This window comes from Anser brachyrhynchus (assembly GCF_964034855.1).
Source record: "Anser brachyrhynchus genome assembly, chromosome: 3".
NCBI classification, from domain to species: domain Eukaryota; kingdom Metazoa; phylum Chordata; class Aves; order Anseriformes; family Anatidae; genus Anser; species Anser brachyrhynchus.
The window spans coordinates 353,110-372,215 of record NC_137696.1 but is presented as its reverse complement, the minus strand read 5'-3'; the positions used below and the strand labels follow the sequence as shown (position 1 = coordinate 372,215).

The 19,106-nt window shown below is 51.4% G+C and overlaps 1 protein-coding gene across 1 annotated transcript; it reads left to right on the top strand.

The window, feature by feature from the left end:
* Positions 1-782: 782 nt before the first annotated feature.
* Positions 783-10,216, top strand: LOC308192793 (uncharacterized protein; the record flags this gene model as incomplete). Its single annotated transcript, XM_080586705.1, has 6 exons — positions 783-810; positions 2,941-3,125; positions 3,701-3,851; positions 6,269-6,600; positions 9,802-9,875; positions 10,101-10,216. 6 exons carry the CDS (start codon positions 783-785, stop codon positions 10,180-10,182), a joined length of 852 nt encoding a protein of 283 aa, XP_080442831.1. The 3' UTR covers positions 10,183-10,216.
* Positions 10,217-19,106: the final 8,890 nt, after the last annotated feature.

The window sequence follows — 19,106 nt, the reverse complement described above, 5'->3', positions numbered from 1 at the left end:
CGGTGCCGCCGGGGCGGGCGGCCCGGGGCCCCGGCCAATGAGGCGGCGGGCGGCGGCGCGGCTCCGGGGAGAGGGGCGGGGCATGCAAATCACGCCGGAGGGGAGGGGAGGGGGCGGGCGAAGGGGCGGGGCGAACGCCCAGAGGAGGCCGAGCTGCGCCAATCAGCGCGGAGCGGAGGTCGGGCGCAGGGGCTCGGTGGGCGGGGCACGCGGGCGGCGAGCCGCGGGGAGGGAGAGGCGGTGCCGGGGGCGGGGCATGCAAATTCGGCGCGGGGCCGAGCGAATCGGGCGCGCGGGGGCCCGAAGGGGCCGCTGGGAGGCCCCGGCGACGCGGCGGCGGGGCGCTCGGGGGTCGCGGCTGCGAGCGGAGCGCCCGAGAGTGGGCCAGAGCGGCGGGTTGAGCCCCGGGAGGGCGGGGGCGGGCGGTGGAGCAGCGGCCGTGAGGTGGGGGTGGTGGGCGCGGGAGGGGGTGCGTGTGTGCGAGGTTGAGTGAGCGCCGCTGCGCTTCAATGGCCGGCAGTAGTGGCGCGGAGGGTGGCGCAGCAAGCGGGGCGTTGAAGGGGGTTCCGGCGCCTGCCAGTGAATTGGCAGAGTAATTAGGAACCGGCCGTTCCGTCACGGGATGTTCGCAGTTTCGGTTGGCTAGATGGAAAGGGACCGTAGCGTCCGTATCTGTATCCTTGATCGTAGTAGCAGGAGTTTTGACGGCCCTTGGTTGTTGCATTATCCCCTGTGTAAAAGGACTGGTACAGCGGCTCACTGAAACTGCGCTGTTGAAACAAATGACCGTGGAGCCACCACCTTACTCACGTAAGGCGATGATATTAGAGGGGATGGAAAGCAAAGAAGGTGAAGAAGAGGAAGAGATCTACCAAATTACACCGCAGAGAAAAGTTTTGCAAAAATCAACAATTTATAAAGAAGAAAAGGGGGGAATTGTGGGAATAAAAATGTTGTTTTTGCAGAGTTACGTTGTTTAGAGGGAAGGAATGCGGTGTTGAGATAGGCTCGCAGTGATAAGAAAGCTTAACGGACAACCTTGTAAAATGCAGACAACCGGACTCCTCAGAGCAGCTAGGTGAAAATCACGGTGTCAAGTCAGATCAGTGAAGAAACATTACCGCTTCAAACAGTAAAAAAGTCAAAAGAAATTTGAAATTGAACAGGCCGGCAACTGAAGGCCACGTAGTGTCTGTGAAGCGTCGGATAGGTTGTGAACCCGGAATACCCAGTCAGTGGGGAAACACGGGAGGGTCCCGGTCGTCGAGAAAGAAAGTACATAAACTGTACTGTGTGACTAGTAGGCGCGCTCCTGCTTGTGGGACGCGTGCCATTGCGATCGCGAATAAATTACTACTTCACTGAGATCCTCGCCTGAGCCTAAGCTACTGGCTACGGAGTGTTTCTCACGCTCCCTGCGCGTAATCCTGGCTACAATATACCGTGTTATCGAAGGTGCCTTTTAAACAACATTGATAGAAACTCAGGGGGCGATAGTACTGACCCTGGGTGTGGAATTATCCACGCAGGGAATAATCCACGCTGCACCAAATATGGTAGCCACAGGAGCGCTAATATACATAGCGCGTGCCAGATGCGACGTGAGAATCCTGCACCTGGATGGCCTGTCCCAAATGGCGAGAGGTGGTACTGGCTACGTGGCAATAAAGCCAGGAAGGTGTTGCCCCTGGGATGGAAGGGAGCTTGCACCCTGGAGGCAGTAATTCCAAACGTGACTATTATTGAAGACCCACAAAGCCAAAGCCCCCTTGAGACCACACGCAGGATTAAGCGGACTCCAGACAATTCTCTAGTAAAATTCTCTAGTATTTCACAGCTTTGCAAGGTGGTTTTTACCTCGGTGAGGGGTGGGTGAATTAGAAAAAGCTATTGCAAATATCTCCGCTATAACTGAAGAACTAGAAAATAAGTTTGATAAGTTTGCAAAAATAGCACCGTAGAATCGAATAGTATTAGATTCATTAATAACCTCATAAGGAGGAGCGTGCACTGTAATTAATGCTAGTTGCTGTATAGATGTAGATCAAACGGGACGGATTTGACTGATATTTGGGGGGAAAAAAAGGTATACTGGGGGGCGTGGGGGGGGAAAGATCCTACATAGAGTAGCTCAAGATGACAGTTCCTGGGCATTTAGAAACATGTGGGAGAAACTAACTTCGTGGTTACCTGAACAGAATTGGCTCAAACAACTATTTGTTGGTATTGTAAAAATAATGGCGTTGTACGCCTCCCATCCCCCGTGACATCCAAAGAAGACTATTGCGCCTTAACGTTGGAGAAACTCAAGAGCGCGGTACGTGAAGAGGTGCAAAAACAACAGTAGGAGTAAGGAAAGGAGAGGAGGGAGCTGTGAGAAACTAAGTTGTGTTTTTGCAGTAGAGAACTAATTTTCTGTATTCCGAGGTAGTTGTGCAGTCATAATGAGGAGAAACGCCACGTGGGTAAGCGGACAGTAGGCGGCCTCACTGTTCCGAAATAAGGCAGAAGCTTGAGGAAAAACAGGTTGAGCAGCGTGGGCACGGTAAAACAAAGATCACAGGTTCCTGAAACATAAGAAAGGGGAAAAAAAAAAAAAAAAAGGAAATACGAAGGGAGAAATTAAAGGGTTGAAAAAGAAGTAAAATTGTACATACATGGTACATACAGGGGAGGGGATCGGGCGTCGGGGAACAGGGAATAAAAGTTGATGCTGTGCTTACTGCAATGCGCTCCTGATCGGCAGGACGCCCGCCACTGCAACCGCGAATAAAATAGCCTCACAGAAGATCGCGTGTCAAGAAAATTATTTGAGATGTTTCTCGCAGACAGACTTGACGAGAGAGGACCAAGAACACCCGCGCCTTCTTTAAAAATAAATAAATAAATAAATAGATAAAAAGGCAGCACGGGGGCAGCCTCAGGGTCGCCTTCCCACAGGGAAGCGGCGCCGTGATTGGCTGGACAGTGAGGGCGGAAGTGGCGTCACGGCTAGCCTTAACTCAGGGCGGAAACGCTCCGTGATCGGCTCGGAGGAACGCAGGGCGGAGGTGCCGTGCAGGGCTTGCCGGCACTATGGGCGGAAGCTGTCGGGCCGGGCCGCCGCGGCGCGGTGCCGCAACGAGGTTGGTGGTCGGCGCCGCCCCGGGCCGGGCCGGGAGGGGGCGAGGCGGCGGGCGGTTGGGGCGCCACGCGGTCGGCGGCTTCTGCGGAAACGGCCCTTGTGCGGGGCGGGGGCGGCGCCGGAGCGGAGCGGAGCGGACCGGGCGTGCGGCGGGGTCCGCACTGCGCGGGGCTTCGGAGGGCTGGGGGAGAGGGGGGCGAAGCGGCGCGGGGGGGGGCGGTTGCGTGCGCTTGGCCGACTCCCCTCTGGGGCGGATGGACTGCTCCGTCCCGCGGCATGCTGGGAGCTGTAGTTCTGTGGCGCGCGGCCGGTCTTTCCCCGAGCCGGGGCCGCGGCCGGGGCCGGGCCGTGCGCGCCGGGAGGCGCAGGTTGCCGCTGGCTGCGAGCGCGGCTGCCGGCGGTGAGGCGAGCGAGAGCCTTCGGGGGCGCTTCCCCGGAGCGTCGGGCCGGGAGGGGTGGGGGCTGCGGCGGCCGGGCGCGGGTCCTCGCTGCGCTCGATCGTCGGGCTGCGCCTCGGAGGTTTTCCTCCCCCCGCGCGCTGACGGCCGGCTCTCTCCTTTCCCTGCGGCTCACCAGGGCAGAAGCAGCTCCCCGCCGCTGGGACCCCCGCGGGGTTTGTCGCCGAGCGAAGGTGGCGCGGCAGCTGAAGGGAGGAAAGCTGCAGCTGGCGTGCTGCAGTCGCAGGTTTCCCAGGAGAAAGAGCAGCCCGTCTGTCCCAGCTGTCCGGGTAAGTCGCAGCGACCTCCGGGTGAAATCCAGGCGTGAAGGGGATTTTGGTGGCTCTCTTAGACGGCTAGCCCTACCAAAGGTCGCATCGGTTACAAAAGGTAGTAGTAACCTTGCAGTTTGTGTGTTCTGTAGCGTCTGTAGCACAATAAACTGGCAGGTGAAGGAATGAGCGGGTACAAATACACGTGACTCTACAGCTGAGATTAAATAACGTGCAGGTTCTTCTGTGTTTTGTCTTTCAAAGCGCGTTGTTTGACTCGGTGGTCCTTAACGATGATCCTCGGTGGTCCCTTCCAACTCAGGATATTCTACGATTCTGTTGTTGCCGAGCGCCTGAGCTTTTTGCTCACATTACTGAAGAAAGGAATGGCTGTGCTTCTTCCCCACCCCCCCCTCTTTTTCTTTTTTTTTCCTCCCGCTTCAGCTTTAAGAATTATCCTAGAAACAATGAACAAGTGCTTGCAGGGCTTTATGGAACGCTAGTTGTGGTCAGTCAAGAACGACTTGGGAGGCAATTCCTTTCGTGGAATTGTAGAGTGATCGAGAGATCAAGGCCAGCGTTGTGAAGAAATAGTGCCAGGTTATAGTCACAGGTGACTGCCTTCTGAAGGGAACAGAGGCTCCCATCTGCAGATCAGACCATCTTTACCGAGAGCTTTTCTACCTGCCTGGGGCTTGGATCAGGGACATTGCTAGCGAGCTTACGAGCTTAGTTCAAACTTCAGATTATTCCCTACTCCTGCTCTTTCACGTGGGTACCAACAAGTTTGCAGCAAGAAGTCTGTGTTCAATCAAAATAAATTTCAGGGCCCTGGGAAGATAGCTAGAGGATTCAGAAGCACGGGTTATCGTCTAGTATTTTGGGATATATTAAACACAGCGTAGCCAGCTGGTCAAAAGAGGTGATTCTCCCACTGTATTTAGCGTTGGCGAAGCCTCTCCTTCAATATTGTGTGCGATTCTGGGCTCTACAATATAAAAAGAACGTTAAGATCCCTGAAAGCGTACAGAGGAGGGCAACAAAGCCGGTAAAAGGATTGGAAGGCACGCCCTGTGTGGACGCTACGGTACTTCGGCTAGCTCCTCGGAATTGTATATAGTCATGAGTAACGCTCCTGATTCTAAATACATAGTCTTTCCCTGCATATAAGCCGAACGCTATTCTACAATCGTTTGCTTCTTCCGGCAGTGGATCCTGTCTTTCAGTGATTTATGGGTACTTTACATGTCCTGGATATTGCTTTCCAGATACCTGGAGCTTGCTAGCTTTTCTGTCTCCCAGACGTGTGGCTGATAGTGGTCTAGTCTTGTGAGCTGTGCTGCCGTGAAGTCTGTCACCTGTTGATGTTGAAGGTACTTTTCTGGAAAGAGGAAGGTGGTAGGTACAGTTTCACACCAGGCCATCAACAAAATCACGTACTCTTTTTATCATCTCCAGACGTGTTTCCTTCGGTGGCTTCTGGACTTTGGTCCATATTGTAGGCCCCGAGAAGGAAGGAGGTTGGCTTTTCATAACCACAATTTCTTCCAGCTGTTTCAGATGGATTTCATGGTTGATTCTAGTTGAAATGACTGCCTCAGGAAAAAAAAATAACAAAAATGGTAGTCCAAACAACTTATAAAAAAATAAAAATAAAAAACAAACGAAAACACCGCTCCCATTTCCTCACAGCTTATTCATTTGCTGTGGTATCTTCTTTATGGAAAGAAGTGTCCTTTCCTTCCCAAGCTGTAAAGGAAGAGTTCAGGTACTCTTCACTTGTGCGCTTTAATCTGTGACGTGTTTGTTCGCATAGAACTTCTGGGAAGTTTGGCGGTAGAGTTTAGGGTTTACATGTTAGGTAAACAGAAGTATCGCTCAACTCAGAACATAGTTAAATAAAAGTACAATATTTATTTAAAATGAATAAGTGTGTGTCTATAGTCTTGTGTCCTTTCTTTGCAGAACTCAATAGTTAGCCTTTATACATATTTCTAAGTTGCCCGGTTTATCAGTGTACAACACAGCATTCGGGAATATCATCTGAGATTTTAGGTGAAGAGGACTGTCCTTTGTTCAGTTGTGCACTCTTGTGTGTCAGCCCTGATTCTGAACCGTATAAAAGCTGGAAACTTCTTTCCGGTTTTCTCTCTAACCTCACTGAAGTGTGGGTACTTCCCAGCGTACGTGATGCTATTCAGCATGTGGATATTCTGTTTCCTCACACTAGCTACAATTCCGGTGAAGTTACGCATCTTGAGCCTGCATGTTAGTGTTTCATCCTTTCAGTTCCACAAAAGGAGGGTTCAGTGGAAGTTTTGAATCCTGTAGAGTGGAATACAGGTTTTTAGCCTCAAAGGCTTTAGTTATTTTTCCCTGGTGAGCTTTGGAACAGAAGATATGTAACATTAACAATTTTTTATTATTCATTTCAGGACTCTTTGACAGCCCTCCTGGATCCGATGATGCAAAGCTCACTGACATATCCTACCCAGGAGACCAACAATCGGTGACGTTTGGAACCAAATCCCAGGTGGGAAACATAAGTGATCAAAGTGGAGCAAGAATTCGTGTTGAGCATGGGGATTCAAATAACAAGTGCATTTTCGGGAACTGGCTCTATCCTTCATCGCAGGTGAAAGCAGCTCTGTGGGCCCTCCAAGGAGGCACCTCTGCAGTGATTGCAAGTGGAACCCACCCAAAGATCTCGGGTCATGTCATCACAGGTGTTGTGGAAGGGAAGAAAGTTGGAACTTTTTTTTCAGAGGTAAAACCTGCAGGTGAGTACGGAAGTAACATGTACATTGGGAGCTGTAGAGATTTCCTGGAAGTTTAGGGTCAAAATTTGGCTAGGCCTGCCTGTTCAACAAATGGGAAACTACGCTCTGCTTGACAAACGGCTTTTGAAAGGTAACTTTTAATGTTGGAATAGAACATCTTGAATCCTCTGCTCGGGTTCCTTCCAGCTGATGACTTGCTGCATCAGACTTGCATTCAAAGAACTGGGTAGAATTTGTATTGCTTTTAGTCTTAGAGGTTATCATCTATTATTGAAGATTCCAGGGTGAAAGCGTGCATATAGAATGTACGGCTGAACTAAGATAGTGTGTAGTTTGGGTTTTTGTCGTAAGTTCTTTTAATGACTCGGTCTTTTGTTACCGTATGCAGGAATGTTTTCCTGCCTCTGTGTTGCTGTGACAATGTAACAAGGGCCGCAGAAAGTCAGACCAAAGATCGGTGGTCTTAGCAGAATGGAACGAGTATAGAGCGATACTTGTGACTTGCACTTTAAGACAAGCCAATGCCTTTGAGTATAAAAACGCTTAATGTGTTTCTTGTAAAAATCGGCCATATCCTTTGAACCCATGTAAACACTTAGCATCCGTGGGTCACAGCAGTCACGAGCCTTAACTAGGTATTGTGCGTAAACTCTGGAGCTAGCACTATGTGGAGAACTGCTTCCTTTATTTTGTGTGTGTTTGTGGGCAGGAGGAGCGTTGAAGTTTGCTTCCTGCTAGCTTTTGATGCCCCCGCCTTCTGTATGGAAAGAGAACACGGGTGATCGATCTCTGTTCAACTTCTATGATATGAGACATCGTCTTTTCCCTCATCGTCTCTTTGTCACATGAAAAAGGTTTTTTCTTAGTCCTTTTCTACAGAAACTGTTCCAAAAGTTTGGCGATCCCTGTTTCTCTTGGCTGAAACTGTTTTTATTCTACTGTGACCTTTTTAAGATAGGCAAAAATAAAATTCTGTGTAGCATCCAAGATGCAAATGAACCTTCAGTTTATGAGATAGCAAGGCTAACTTTGAGTTTTGATCAGACTGGTGATGTTTCTTGTTGCCTTTCCTAGGCCTTTTCCAAAAGCTTAAACGTGTAAGTTGCTCTTCGACGCTGATGAGCATTGGGGTGATGTTTTCATAGGATTATGTGCAGTACCGAGGCCTGATTTCCCCTTTTGCCTCTGCATTTCTTCACGTTTATCTGCTTTGAATTGTGCTTGCTATTTGGTTGCATAGCGGCTGCAAAGGAATCACAGGCTGGTTGAGGTCGGAAGGACCTCCAGAGGTCACCCGGTCCAACACCCCTGCTCAAGCAGAGCCACCCAGATCTGGTTTTCCAGGACCACGTCCAGACAGGTTTTGAAACCTCACAAAGACCGTGACTCCACGACCTCCCTGGGCAGCCTACGCTAGTGCTCAGTCACCCTCACAGCGAAAAAGTATTTACTGATGTTCAGGAAACCACAGGAGGGGAACATCCTATGTTTCGGCCTGTGTCTGTTGCCTCCTTTTTTGTTCCTTGGGTACCAGTTAGAAAAGTCTGGCTTTGTCTTCCTTCCACCCTCCCTTCGTGTATTTACAGACATCGATGAGATCCCCTCCAAGCCTCCTCTTCTCCAGGCCGAACGGTCCCAGCTCTCCCAGCCTGTCCTCATAGGAAAGGTGCTTCAGTCCCTTACCGTCCTCGTGGCCCTCCGTTGGACTCTTTGCAGTGTGTCCAGGTCCCTCCTGTACTGGGAGGCCCAGGCCCAGCACTCCAGGTGCGGCCTCACCGTTCCTGAGCAGAGGCGGAGGATCGCCTTTCTTGACCTGCTGGCAATACTTTGCCTAATGCCACCCAGGATACCCTCAGCTGCTTTTGCAGCAAAGGCACATTGCTGTTTCGTGTTCAAGTTGGGGTCCACCAGGAAACTTAGCTCCTTTTCCGAGAAGTTCCTTTCTGGGAAAAAGTGCGATATCAGCGCTTTTCACTTTGTCCTACTGCAATAAATTTGTATCAGCTATAAAGCTTTTCATCTTGTAACCCCACGTCTCAGACGATTACAAATATGGTGAACAGCAAAAGTAAAGGTGAAATCTTACTGCGACCCTTCCTCTACCATGGAACGTGGTTACTCCCATTCTTTCTTTTGTCTTCTGTCTTCCAAAACACACTTGAAATACTCAGGTACCTTTTTAAAATGAACTCTTATCTCCTCGCGTGTGTCACTTTTTTTCAAAGAACACGAAAATACGCTCTACTTTATAAAGTATTACCTCGCTTTAAAAAGCTGTTTTAACGCTCCTTAATTAAGTCTTCTTAATCAAGTGTCCGCTAGTTCTTTTCTTACCTCCTGTTATTTTCCTTAATGTGGGAATTCCTGCTCTGGCAATTTCTGTAGGACGCTTCTGAAATAGAAGTCCGGGCCTATTAGTCACATTTCAAGTCATCTGTCCTACAGACAATTTCAAGAGAGTTAAAAATGAAAACGTAGCCTATCCGTGAGCTACTTGAGAACTCCTTAGTGAAATGCTGCGTGAGCCTTTTGACTTGTTACTTCTGCTTCTGTTTCAAAACTTGTTCTGTATCGTTTCAGTTTGAGACAGGTTCTTTGATATCCACGCCAAGAAGAAAACCTTTCTTCCGTAGGAACCCTTCAGTGTGCACAGGGAGAGGCGTGGAGAGAGCAGCTATTCTGCAAGCTGTTACTCAGGCCGCTTTTGGCTTCCAGCGCTGTTTGTACATTCCCGTGTTGTTTTGCAATCTTTTCTCTTTTCGTTAGTTGTCTAATTAAACTTTTTCAAAGGATGCCTCCCTGTTTTCAGTTTTCTCCTAAATCTCTCCTGAGATTTAGCCGTCCTTGTATTCTTTTGCTCTTTGTCAAGTCTCTTTGATACAAGCTGTGTGCAGCTTTGATACGAGCTTGTTTGTCCCCTATGACCTGGATGATCTTGCTGAATCTCCGTGATGCCTTGAAAAGGGCTGTGCTCGGGGACCGTGGCAGCATTTTGGTATCTGATACAGATTTTCCTGTTCTGGCATACAGTGAATTTCTTTGATATGTCTATTAGGACCGTACCTGTTTTCCTGCTTTGAGTAAAGAGTTGGAAGATGAAAGGTTAGCGTTCGTTTCCTCCCACATGGGCTGTAACCTTTGTCTGCGTGTCTTGTGGTTGTGTTTTGTTTGTTTGTTTGTTTTGGCAGGCCCTCCAGCAGAGCAGCAGGGTGAAAGGGCTCGAGCTGGTGGCAGGACCCTGGCAGCTCTGCAGCCTGAGCAGGTGAGAGAACAGTATGTGCTCACTCTTTAAGGTTGGGAACACGTGGCAAGCCTTAAAATACAGGTTTATAACACAAATGGGTCCTGGAAAAAATCAGCTGGCTCCAAGCATCCAGGGAGTCAAGACGGCGAGAAGATGTGTCAGTAGAAATGAGCTGAAGTGAGCCAGATGTCAAACACCACGGACTTCATATAAGGATGCAGTTCAGAAACTTTTCTCTTTCAGAGAGCGGAGATTGATTATCGTCTTGCTGACTTGTTACCTGATCAGAGAGAAGAAATTCTCTTGGCAAACGAGAAGGACTTAGAAGAAGCTGAAAATAAAGGTAATATTATGGGTCCTTTCATGGTACTCCTGTTGTCATGAGCTTTTCTGGGCCTCAAAGGAAATGAGCAGAACTAGAATATTCCGTCACCTGCAATTGGATATTACGGCTGTCACAGGTTAGTGAGCCCAGGACTTTGAGAGCTTGTCAGTGGAAACAGCTGCAGCTTCCATAATTACATGAGAGATGTCTTCATCAGAGAAGACAGAGAGGCCTTTGAAAGCAGCAACCCACGGCATTGTTTAAAAAAAAAAAAAAATCTAAATAAATAAATAAATAGCGTTTTCTTTTGCCAAAGGAGGCTCGCTTTAGGAATTGAATATAGCAAGTATCTGCCCTGTTATCGTCATGTATGAAATAGCATGAGTATCTCCTGGGCTGGTTAACGTAATGTTTGGCCCCTGTGGGGAAGGTTGTTACTGAAAAATGATGCTTTCCGGAACGAACCATATTACCTTCTGACTGAGGAAAGTACAGTTCAGGCAGCATAGACTAAATCCGTTCTCTTGCGTTCGAGGGGTGCATCGAGAAGCTGGTCTTGGGTTAGAAAATGTGTGAAACTGGCACGTCGCAAACTGTAATGCAGAGAGATCTTTGATAACAAAAGTGTATTTCTGTTGGTGAGTTACTGGAAGGCTGCAAGAAGTCTTGCCTCAAAAGACTCTTCTGAAATGAATTCTGTTGCCATCCCAATTTTTTTTTTTCTACGGGCACATTCTTGGGACTTGCTTCTGCAATGTCGAGAGTTATTCAGGGTTGGTTTTTGATACCCAGCGTAGAGAAGGAGTTAGCTTACGTTCAGGTGCTGCGGTTTCTGCACGTGTCTTATAACGTAGGTTCCCTGCTTAACTTGCAATTTATGAGGTTCCTACCAATGAGCACTTTCCTGTCCATGCCGAACGCAGCTGAGTTGCAGGCTACCATTAAACATCAAATGTTTGATATAGATTGCTAATAGCAAATCGCAACTGTTAAGAATATATGCTAAAAAAAAATTAGCACAGAAAGTAGAAGCTCTAGGCTGTGAGTGGTCTGTCCCATACTGATACTGCATGTTTGCACCGAGGCAGAATGATTGCTTTCACTCGCTTGTGGAGCGATGAGTCTAGGCTCTCACTGCTAGTATTTTTAGCAAGACTGATTGAGCATTTCTCTAACATATGAGCAAGTGTTTGAGGAGCAAGTGATGGGTATGGGCACTTAGAAAGAGACTGCCAAAGGGCAGCTTCCTATTTTATAACTGAATTTTGTGAGCGTTGGTCCTCGTTTCATACTGAAGGGGAGTATGCTCTAGTGAAGGGAGTATGTTCACGTGAAAGGAAAAGGCACTAGTCTCCCTCGTCTGGCATTATTACTTCCTTGCTGCTAGCTCTCTTCTTCATAGAAAGCCAGCATGTTTCCTCGTCACATTCTAGTCTGCCTGCCTAGACTTCAGCCTTTGCCTCCTGGGTCTCTTGCCTTGCATAGACAATCTCTCCCCTTCTCCTCTTCTTCTTCATCTCATTTGTAAACCTTTTATCAGGCTGATTCTTACTGGCTTCCCACCCCCCGACCTTTTTCTTTTTTTTCTATTTTTTTTCTATTTCTATTTTTTCCTTTTTTCTATTTTTTTTTTTTACAGACTTAGGATGGCTTGTCTTGTTAGTTACTTTTCTTCCTGCCAGCCCCCAGCCTCAAGTTCTCCGATGCGACTTCAGAGGATCATCTTTGATACCTCCGCATCTGAATAATACGGTTTCTGTCCCATGCTGTAGCTGACGGCAGGACGGACTCTGAGTGCAGAGGAGAGGTTGCTTCCTCCCTGGTTTCCTATTGCGTCCCATACTGGTTTGGGTAAGCAATTTCAGAGGAAATTTGACTTCTCCGTGGAGCAGCGTGTGCCTGACAGCTAGCTGGAGACAGCACACACGGCATTGAGTCAGCGCTCCGAGTGCGGTCCTGAGTTGCAGTAAAGGTAAAACAATTGCAGACTGACAGTTTAGCTTCTAAGGAGCATCTACAGATAGCACGTTTGCCTCTGATGCTTAAAAGGCGAGGGTCCGAGATCACATTTCACGGACTGCTTCCTAGAGATTTCAAGAAATGCAATCGTTCTGAAGCACAGCCGCGCTCCGTTATTGTTGAAAGGGAACGAACTGCCTTGAGACCCGTTACGTGGGAGGGAACCGGGGGCGGAAGTGACGTCAGGGCGTGCCCTCACCGAGGGCCAAAACGGCTCCGTGATTGGCTGGACCGTGAGGGCGGATGCGGTGTCCGAGCGAGCCGTCAGTGAGGGCGGGAGCATTCCGGGATTGGCTGGGAACCCAGGGCGGAAGCGGCGTCACGGCTAGCCTTCACTCAGGGCGGAAACGCTCCGTGATTGGCTCGGAGGAACCCAGGGCGGAGGTGCCGTGCAGGGCTTGCCGGCACTATGGGCGGCAGCGGCCGGGTCGGGCCGCCGAGGCGCGGTGCCGGTGCCGCCCCGGGCACGGAGTAGCGCGCACCCCGAGCACACGGCGCTTGCCAGCTTTACGGGAGCAGGTTATGTAGCGGGGCTACATAACACAGAACAGCTTCAGCTGTCGGGGGAGGGGAAGGCGACGGGGTCTGGCCGCGATGCCGGGGCAGCGGGAGCCTCTCCGGCTGCCGAGCTTCAACCTGCCGCACAGCTCAGCTCAGCGCCGCGCAGCCGTTTCCTCGCCCCGTTCCTCCAGTCCCCCCGCTCCGGGAAAGGCGGGAGAAGCGGGGGTGGGGTGGGTAAAGCGTGCGCGTTGAGATAAAGACAGTTTAATAGGACAGCAAATTAAGAGAAAGTAACGACAACAGCGTGTACGCACACGCAAAGCTACCGCCGCGCGCGTGTCCGGTTGCCCGGCCGGTTCCTGAGCAGCAGCCGCCCCCCGGCCGTCCTTCCCAGTTCCGGACGCCCCTTCGCGGCCAGCTCGGGTCGCCGTCCCGGTCGCGTCTCCTCCCGGCTCCCGGAGCAGACAAAGCGTCTCCCCTCCGGCCCGAGCGCGCTCAGCGCTCGCAGCCCCTCCTCGTGCGGCGGCTCCGCTCCCCCTTCTGCCGCGCCCGGCCGGCCGCCCGGGCCTTCCTTGCCGACGAGAGCGGCCCGGCCCGGCCGGCCGCGCGCAGGTCCCGCGGCGCTGCTCGGTGCCGCCGGGGCGGGCGGCCCGGGGCCCCGGCCAATGAGGCGGCGGGCGGCGGCGCGGCTCCGGGGAGAGGGGCGGGGCATGCAAATCACGCCGGAGGGGAGGGGAGGGGGGCGGGCGAAGGGGCGGGGCGAACGCCCAGAGGAGGCCGAGCTGCGCCAATCAGCGCGGAGCGGAGGTCGGGCGCAGGGGCTCGGTGGGCGGGGCACGCGGGCGGCGAGCCGCGGGGAGGGAGAGGCGGTGCCGGGGGCGGGGCATGCAAATTCGGCGCGGGGCCGAGCGAATCGGGCGCGCGGGGGCCCGAAGGGGCCGCTGGGAGGCCCCGGCGACGCGGCGGCGGGGCGCTCGGGGGTCGCGGCTGCGAGCGGAGCGCCCGAGAGTGGGCCAGAGCGGCGGGTTGAGCCCCGGGAGGGCGGGGGCGGGCGGTGGAGCAGCGGCCGTGAGGTGGGGGTGGTGGGCGCGGGAGGGGGTGCGTGTGTGCGAGGTTGAGTGAGCGCCGCTGCGCTTCAATGGCCGGCAGTAGTGGCGCGGAGGGTGGCGCAGTAAGCGGGGCGTTGAAGGGGGTTCCGGCGCCTGCCAGTGAATTGGCAGAGTAATTAGGAACCGGCCGTTCCGTCACGGGATGTTCGCAGTTTCGGTTGGCTAGATGGAAAGGGACCGTAGCGTCCGTATCTGTATCCTTGATCGTAGTAGCAGGAGTTTTGACGGCCCTTGGTTGTTGCATTATCCCCTGTGTAAAAGGACTGGTACAGCGGCTCACTGAAACTGCGCTGTTGAAACAAATGACCGTGGAGCCACCACCTTACTCACGTAAGGCGATGATATTAGAGGGGATGGAAAGCAAAGAAGGTGAAGAAGAGGAAGAGATCTACCAAATTACACCGCAGAGAAAAGTTTTGCAAAAATCAACAATTTATAAAGAAGAAAAGGGGGGAATTGTGGGAATAAAAATGTTGTTTTTGCAGAGTTACGTTGTTTAGAGGGAAGGAATGCGGTGTTGAGATAGGCTCGCAGTGATAAGAAAGCTTAACGGACAACCTTGTAAAATGCAGACAACCGGACTCCTCAGAGCAGCTAGGTGAAAATCACGGTGTCAAGTCAGATCAGTGAAGAAACATTACCGCTTCAAACAGTAAAAAAGTCAAAAGAAATTTGAAATTGAACAGGCCGGCAACTGAAGGCCACGTAGTGTCTGTGAAGCGTCGGATAGGTTGTGAACCCGGAATACCCAGTCAGTGGGGAAACACGGGAGGGTCCCGGTCGTCGAGAAAGAAAGTACATAAACTGTACTGTGTGACTAGTAGGCGCGCTCCTGCTTGTGGGACGCGTGCCATTGCGATCGCGAATAAATTACTACTTCACTGAGATCCTCGCCTGAGCCTAAGCTACTGGCTACGGAGTGTTTCTCACGCTCCCTGCGCGTAATCCTGGCTACAATATACCGTGTTATCGAAGGTGCCTTTTAAACAACATTGATAGAAACTCAGGGGGCGATAGTACTGACCCTGGGTGTGGAATTATCCACGCAGGGAATAATCCACGCTGCACCAAATATGGTAGCCACAGGAGCGCTAATATACATAGCGCGTGCCAGATGCGACGTGAGAATCCTGCACCTGGATGGCCTGTCCCAAATGGCGAGAGGTGGTACTGGCTACGTGGCAATAAAGCCAGGAAGGTGTTGCCCCTGGGATGGAAGGGAGCTTGCACCCTGGAGGCAGTAATTCCAAACGTGACTATTATTGAAGACCCACAAAGCCAAAGCCCCCTTGAGACCACACGCAGGATTAAGCGGACTCCAGACAATTCTCTAGTAAAATTCTCTAGTATTTCACAGCTTTGCAAGGTGGTTTTTACCTCGGTGAGGGGTGGGTGAATTAGAAAAAGCTATTGCAAATATCTCCGCTATAACTGAAGAACTAGAAAATAAGTTTGATAAGTTTGCAAAAATAGCACCGTAGAATCGAATAGTATTAGATTCATTAATAACCTCATAAGGAGGAGCGTGCACTGTAATTAATGCTAGTTGCTGTATAGATGTAGATCAAACGGGACGGATTTGACTGATATTTGGGGGGAAAAAAAGGTATACTGGGGGGCGTGGGGGGGGAAAGATCCTACATAGAGTAGCTCAAGATGACAGTTCCTGGGCATTTAGAAACATGTGGGAGAAACTAACTTCGTGGTTACCTGAACAGAATTGGCTCAAACAACTATTTGTTGGTATTGTAAAAATAATGGCGTTGTACGCCTCCCATCCCCCGTGACATCCGAAGAAGACTATTGCGCCTTAACGTTGGAGAAACTCAAGAGCGCGGTACGTGAAGAGGTGCAAAAACAACAGTAGGAGTAAGGAAAGGAGAGGAGGGAGCTGTGAGAAACTAAGTTGTGTTTTTGCAGTAGAGAACTAATTTTCTGTATTCCGAGGTAGTTGTGCAGTCATAATGAGGAGAAACGCCACGTGGGTAAGCGGACAGTAGGCGGCCTCACTGTTCCGAAATAAGGCAGAAGCTTGAGGAAAAACAGGTTGAGCAGCGTGGGCACGGTAAAACAAAGATCACAGGTTCCTGAAACATAAGAAAGGGGAAAAAAAAAAAAAAAAGGAAATACGAAGGGAGAAATTAAAGGGTTGAAAAAGAAGTAAAATTGTACATACATGGTACATACAGGGGAGGGGATCAGGCGTCGGGGAACAGGGAATAAAAGTTGATGCTGTGCTTACTGCAATGCGCTCCTGATCGGCAGGACGCCCGCCACTGCAACCGCGAATAAAATAGCCTCAGAGAAGATCGCGTGTCAAGAAAATTATTTGAGATGTTTCTCGCAGACAGACTTGACGAGAGAGGACCAAGAACACCCGCGCCTTCTTTAAAAATAAATAAATAAATAAATAGATAAAAAGGCAGCACGGGGGCAGCCTCAGGGTCGCCTTCCCACAGGGAAGCGGCGCCGTGATTGGCTGGACAGTGAGGGCGGAAGTGGCGTCACGGCTAGCCTTAACTCAGGGCGGAAACGCTCCGTGATCGGCTCGGAGGAACGCAGGGCGGAGGTGCCGTGCAGGGCTTGCCGGCACTATGGGCGGAAGCTGTCGGGCCGGGCCGCCGCGGCGCGGTGCCGCAACGAGGTTGGTGGTCGGCGCCGCCCCGGGCCGGGCCGGGCCGGGCCGGGCCGGGAGGGGGCGAGGCGGCGGGCGGTTGGGGCGCCACGCGGTCGGCGGCTTCTGCGGAAACGGCCCTTGTGCGGGGCGGGGGCGGCGCCGGAGCGGAGCGGAGCGGACCGGGCGTGCGGCGGGGTCTGCACTGCGCGGAGCTTCGGAGGGCTGGGGGAGAGGGGGGCGAAGCGGCGCGGGGGGGGGCGGTTGCGTGCGCTTGGCCGACTCCCCTCTGGGGCGGATGGACTGCTCCGTCCCGCGGCATGCTGGGAGCTGTAGTTCTGTGGCGCGCGGCCGGTCTTTCCCCGAGCCGGGGCCGCGGCCGGGGCCGGGCCGTGCGCGCCGGGAGGCGCAGGTTGCCGCTGGCTGCGAGCGCGGCTGCCGGCGGTGAGGCGAGCGAGAGCCTTCGGGGGCGCTTCCCCGGAGCGTCGGGCCGGGAGGGGTGGGGGCTGCGGCGGCCGGGCGCGGGTCCTCGCTGCGCTCGATCGTCGGGCTGCGCCTCGGAGGTTTTCCTCCCCCCGCGCGCTGACGGCCGGCTCTCTCCTTTCCCTGCGGCTCACCAGGGCAGAAGCAGCTCCCCGCCGCTGGGACCCCCGCGGGGTTTGTCGCCGAGCGAAGGTGGCGCGGCAGCTGAAGGGAGGAAAGCTGCAGCTGGCGTGCTGCAGTCGCAGGTTTCCCAGGAGAAAGAGCAGCCCGTCTGTCCCAGCTGTCCGGGTAAGTCGCAGCGACCTCCGGGTGAAATCCGGGCGTGAAGGGGATTTTGGTGGCTCTCTTAGACGGCTAGCCCTACCAAAGGTCGCATCGGTTACAAAAGGTAGTAGTAACCTTGCAGTTTGTGTGTTCTGTAGCGTCTGTAGCACAATAAACTGGCAGGTGAAGGAATGAGCGGGTACAAATACACGTGACTCTACAGCTGAGATTAAATAACGTGCAGGTTCTTCTGCGTTTTGTCTTTCAAAGCGCGTTGTTTGACTCGGTGGTCCTTAACGATGATCCTCGGTGGTCCCTTCCAACTCAGGATATTCTACGATTCTGTTGTTGCCGAGCGCCTGAGCTTTTTGCTCACATTACTGAAGAAAGGAATGGCTGTGCTTCTTCCCCACCCCCCCCTCTTTTTCTTTTTTTTTCCTCCCGCTTCAGCTTTAAGAATTATCCTAGAAACAATGAACAAGTGCTTGCAGGGCTTTATGGAACGCTAGTTGTGGTCAGTCAAGAACGACTTGGGAGGCAATTCCTTTCGTGGAATTGTAGAGTGATCGAGAGATCAAGGCCAGCGTTGTGAAGAAATAGTGCCAGGTTATAGTCACAGGTGACTGCCTTCTGAAGGGAACAGAGGCTCCCATCTGCAGATCAGACCATCTTTACCGAGAGCTTTTCTACCTGCCTGGGGCTTGGATCAGGGACATTGCTAGCGAGCTTACGAGCTTAGTTCAAACTTCAGATTATTCCCTACTCCTGCTCTTTCACGTGGGTACCAACAAGTTTGCAGCAAGAAGTCTGTGTTCAATCAAAATAAATTTCAGGGCCCTGGGAAGATAGCTAGAGGATTCAGAAGCACGGGTTATCGTCTAGTATTTTGGGATATATTAAACACAGTGTAGCCAGCTGGTCAAAAGAGGTGATTCTCCCACTGTATTTAGCGTTGGCGAAGCCTCTCCTTCAATATTGTGTGCGATTCTGGGCTCTACAATATAAAAAGAACGTTAAGATCCCTGAAAGCGTACAGAGGAGGGCAACAAAGCCGGTAAAAGGATTGGAAGGCACGCCCTGTGTGGACGCTACGGTACTTCGGCTAGCTCCTCGGAATTGTATATAGTCATGAGTAACGCTCCTGATTCTAAATACATAGTCTTTCCCTGCATATAAGCCGAACGCTATTCTACAATCGTTTGCTTCTTCCGGCAGTGGATCCTGTCTTTCAGTGATTTATGGGTACTTTACATGTCCTGGATATTGCTTTCCAGATACCTGGAGCTTGCTAGCTTTTCTGTCTCCCAGACGTGTGGCTGATAGTGGTCTAGTCTTGTGAGCTGTGCTGCCGTGAAGTCTGTCACCTGTTGATGTTGAAGGTACTTTTCTGGAAAGAGGAAGGTGGTAGGTACAGTTTCACACCAGGCCATCAACAAAATCACGTACTCTTTTTATCATCTCCAGACGTGTTTCCTTCGGTGGCTTCTGGACTTTGGTCCATATTGTAGGCCCCGAGAAGGAAGGAGGTTGGCTTTTCATAACCACAATTTCTTCCAGCTGTTTCAGATGGATTTCATGGTTGATTCTAGTTGAAATGACTGCCTCAGGAAAAAAAAATAACAAAAATGGTAGTCCAAACAACTTATAAAAAAATAAAAATAAAAAACAAACGAAAACACCGCTCCCATTTCCTCACAGCTTATTCATTTGCTGTGGTATCTTCTTTATGGAAAGAAGTGTCCTTTCCTTCCCAAGCTGTAAAGGAAGAGTTCAGGTACTCTTCACTTGTGCGCTTTAATCTGTGACGTGTTTGTTCGCATAGAACTTCTGGGAAGTTTGGCGGTAGAGTTTAGGGTTTACATGTTAGGTAAACAGAAGTATCGCTCAACTCAGAACATAGTTAAATAAAAGTACAATATTTATTTAAAATGAAT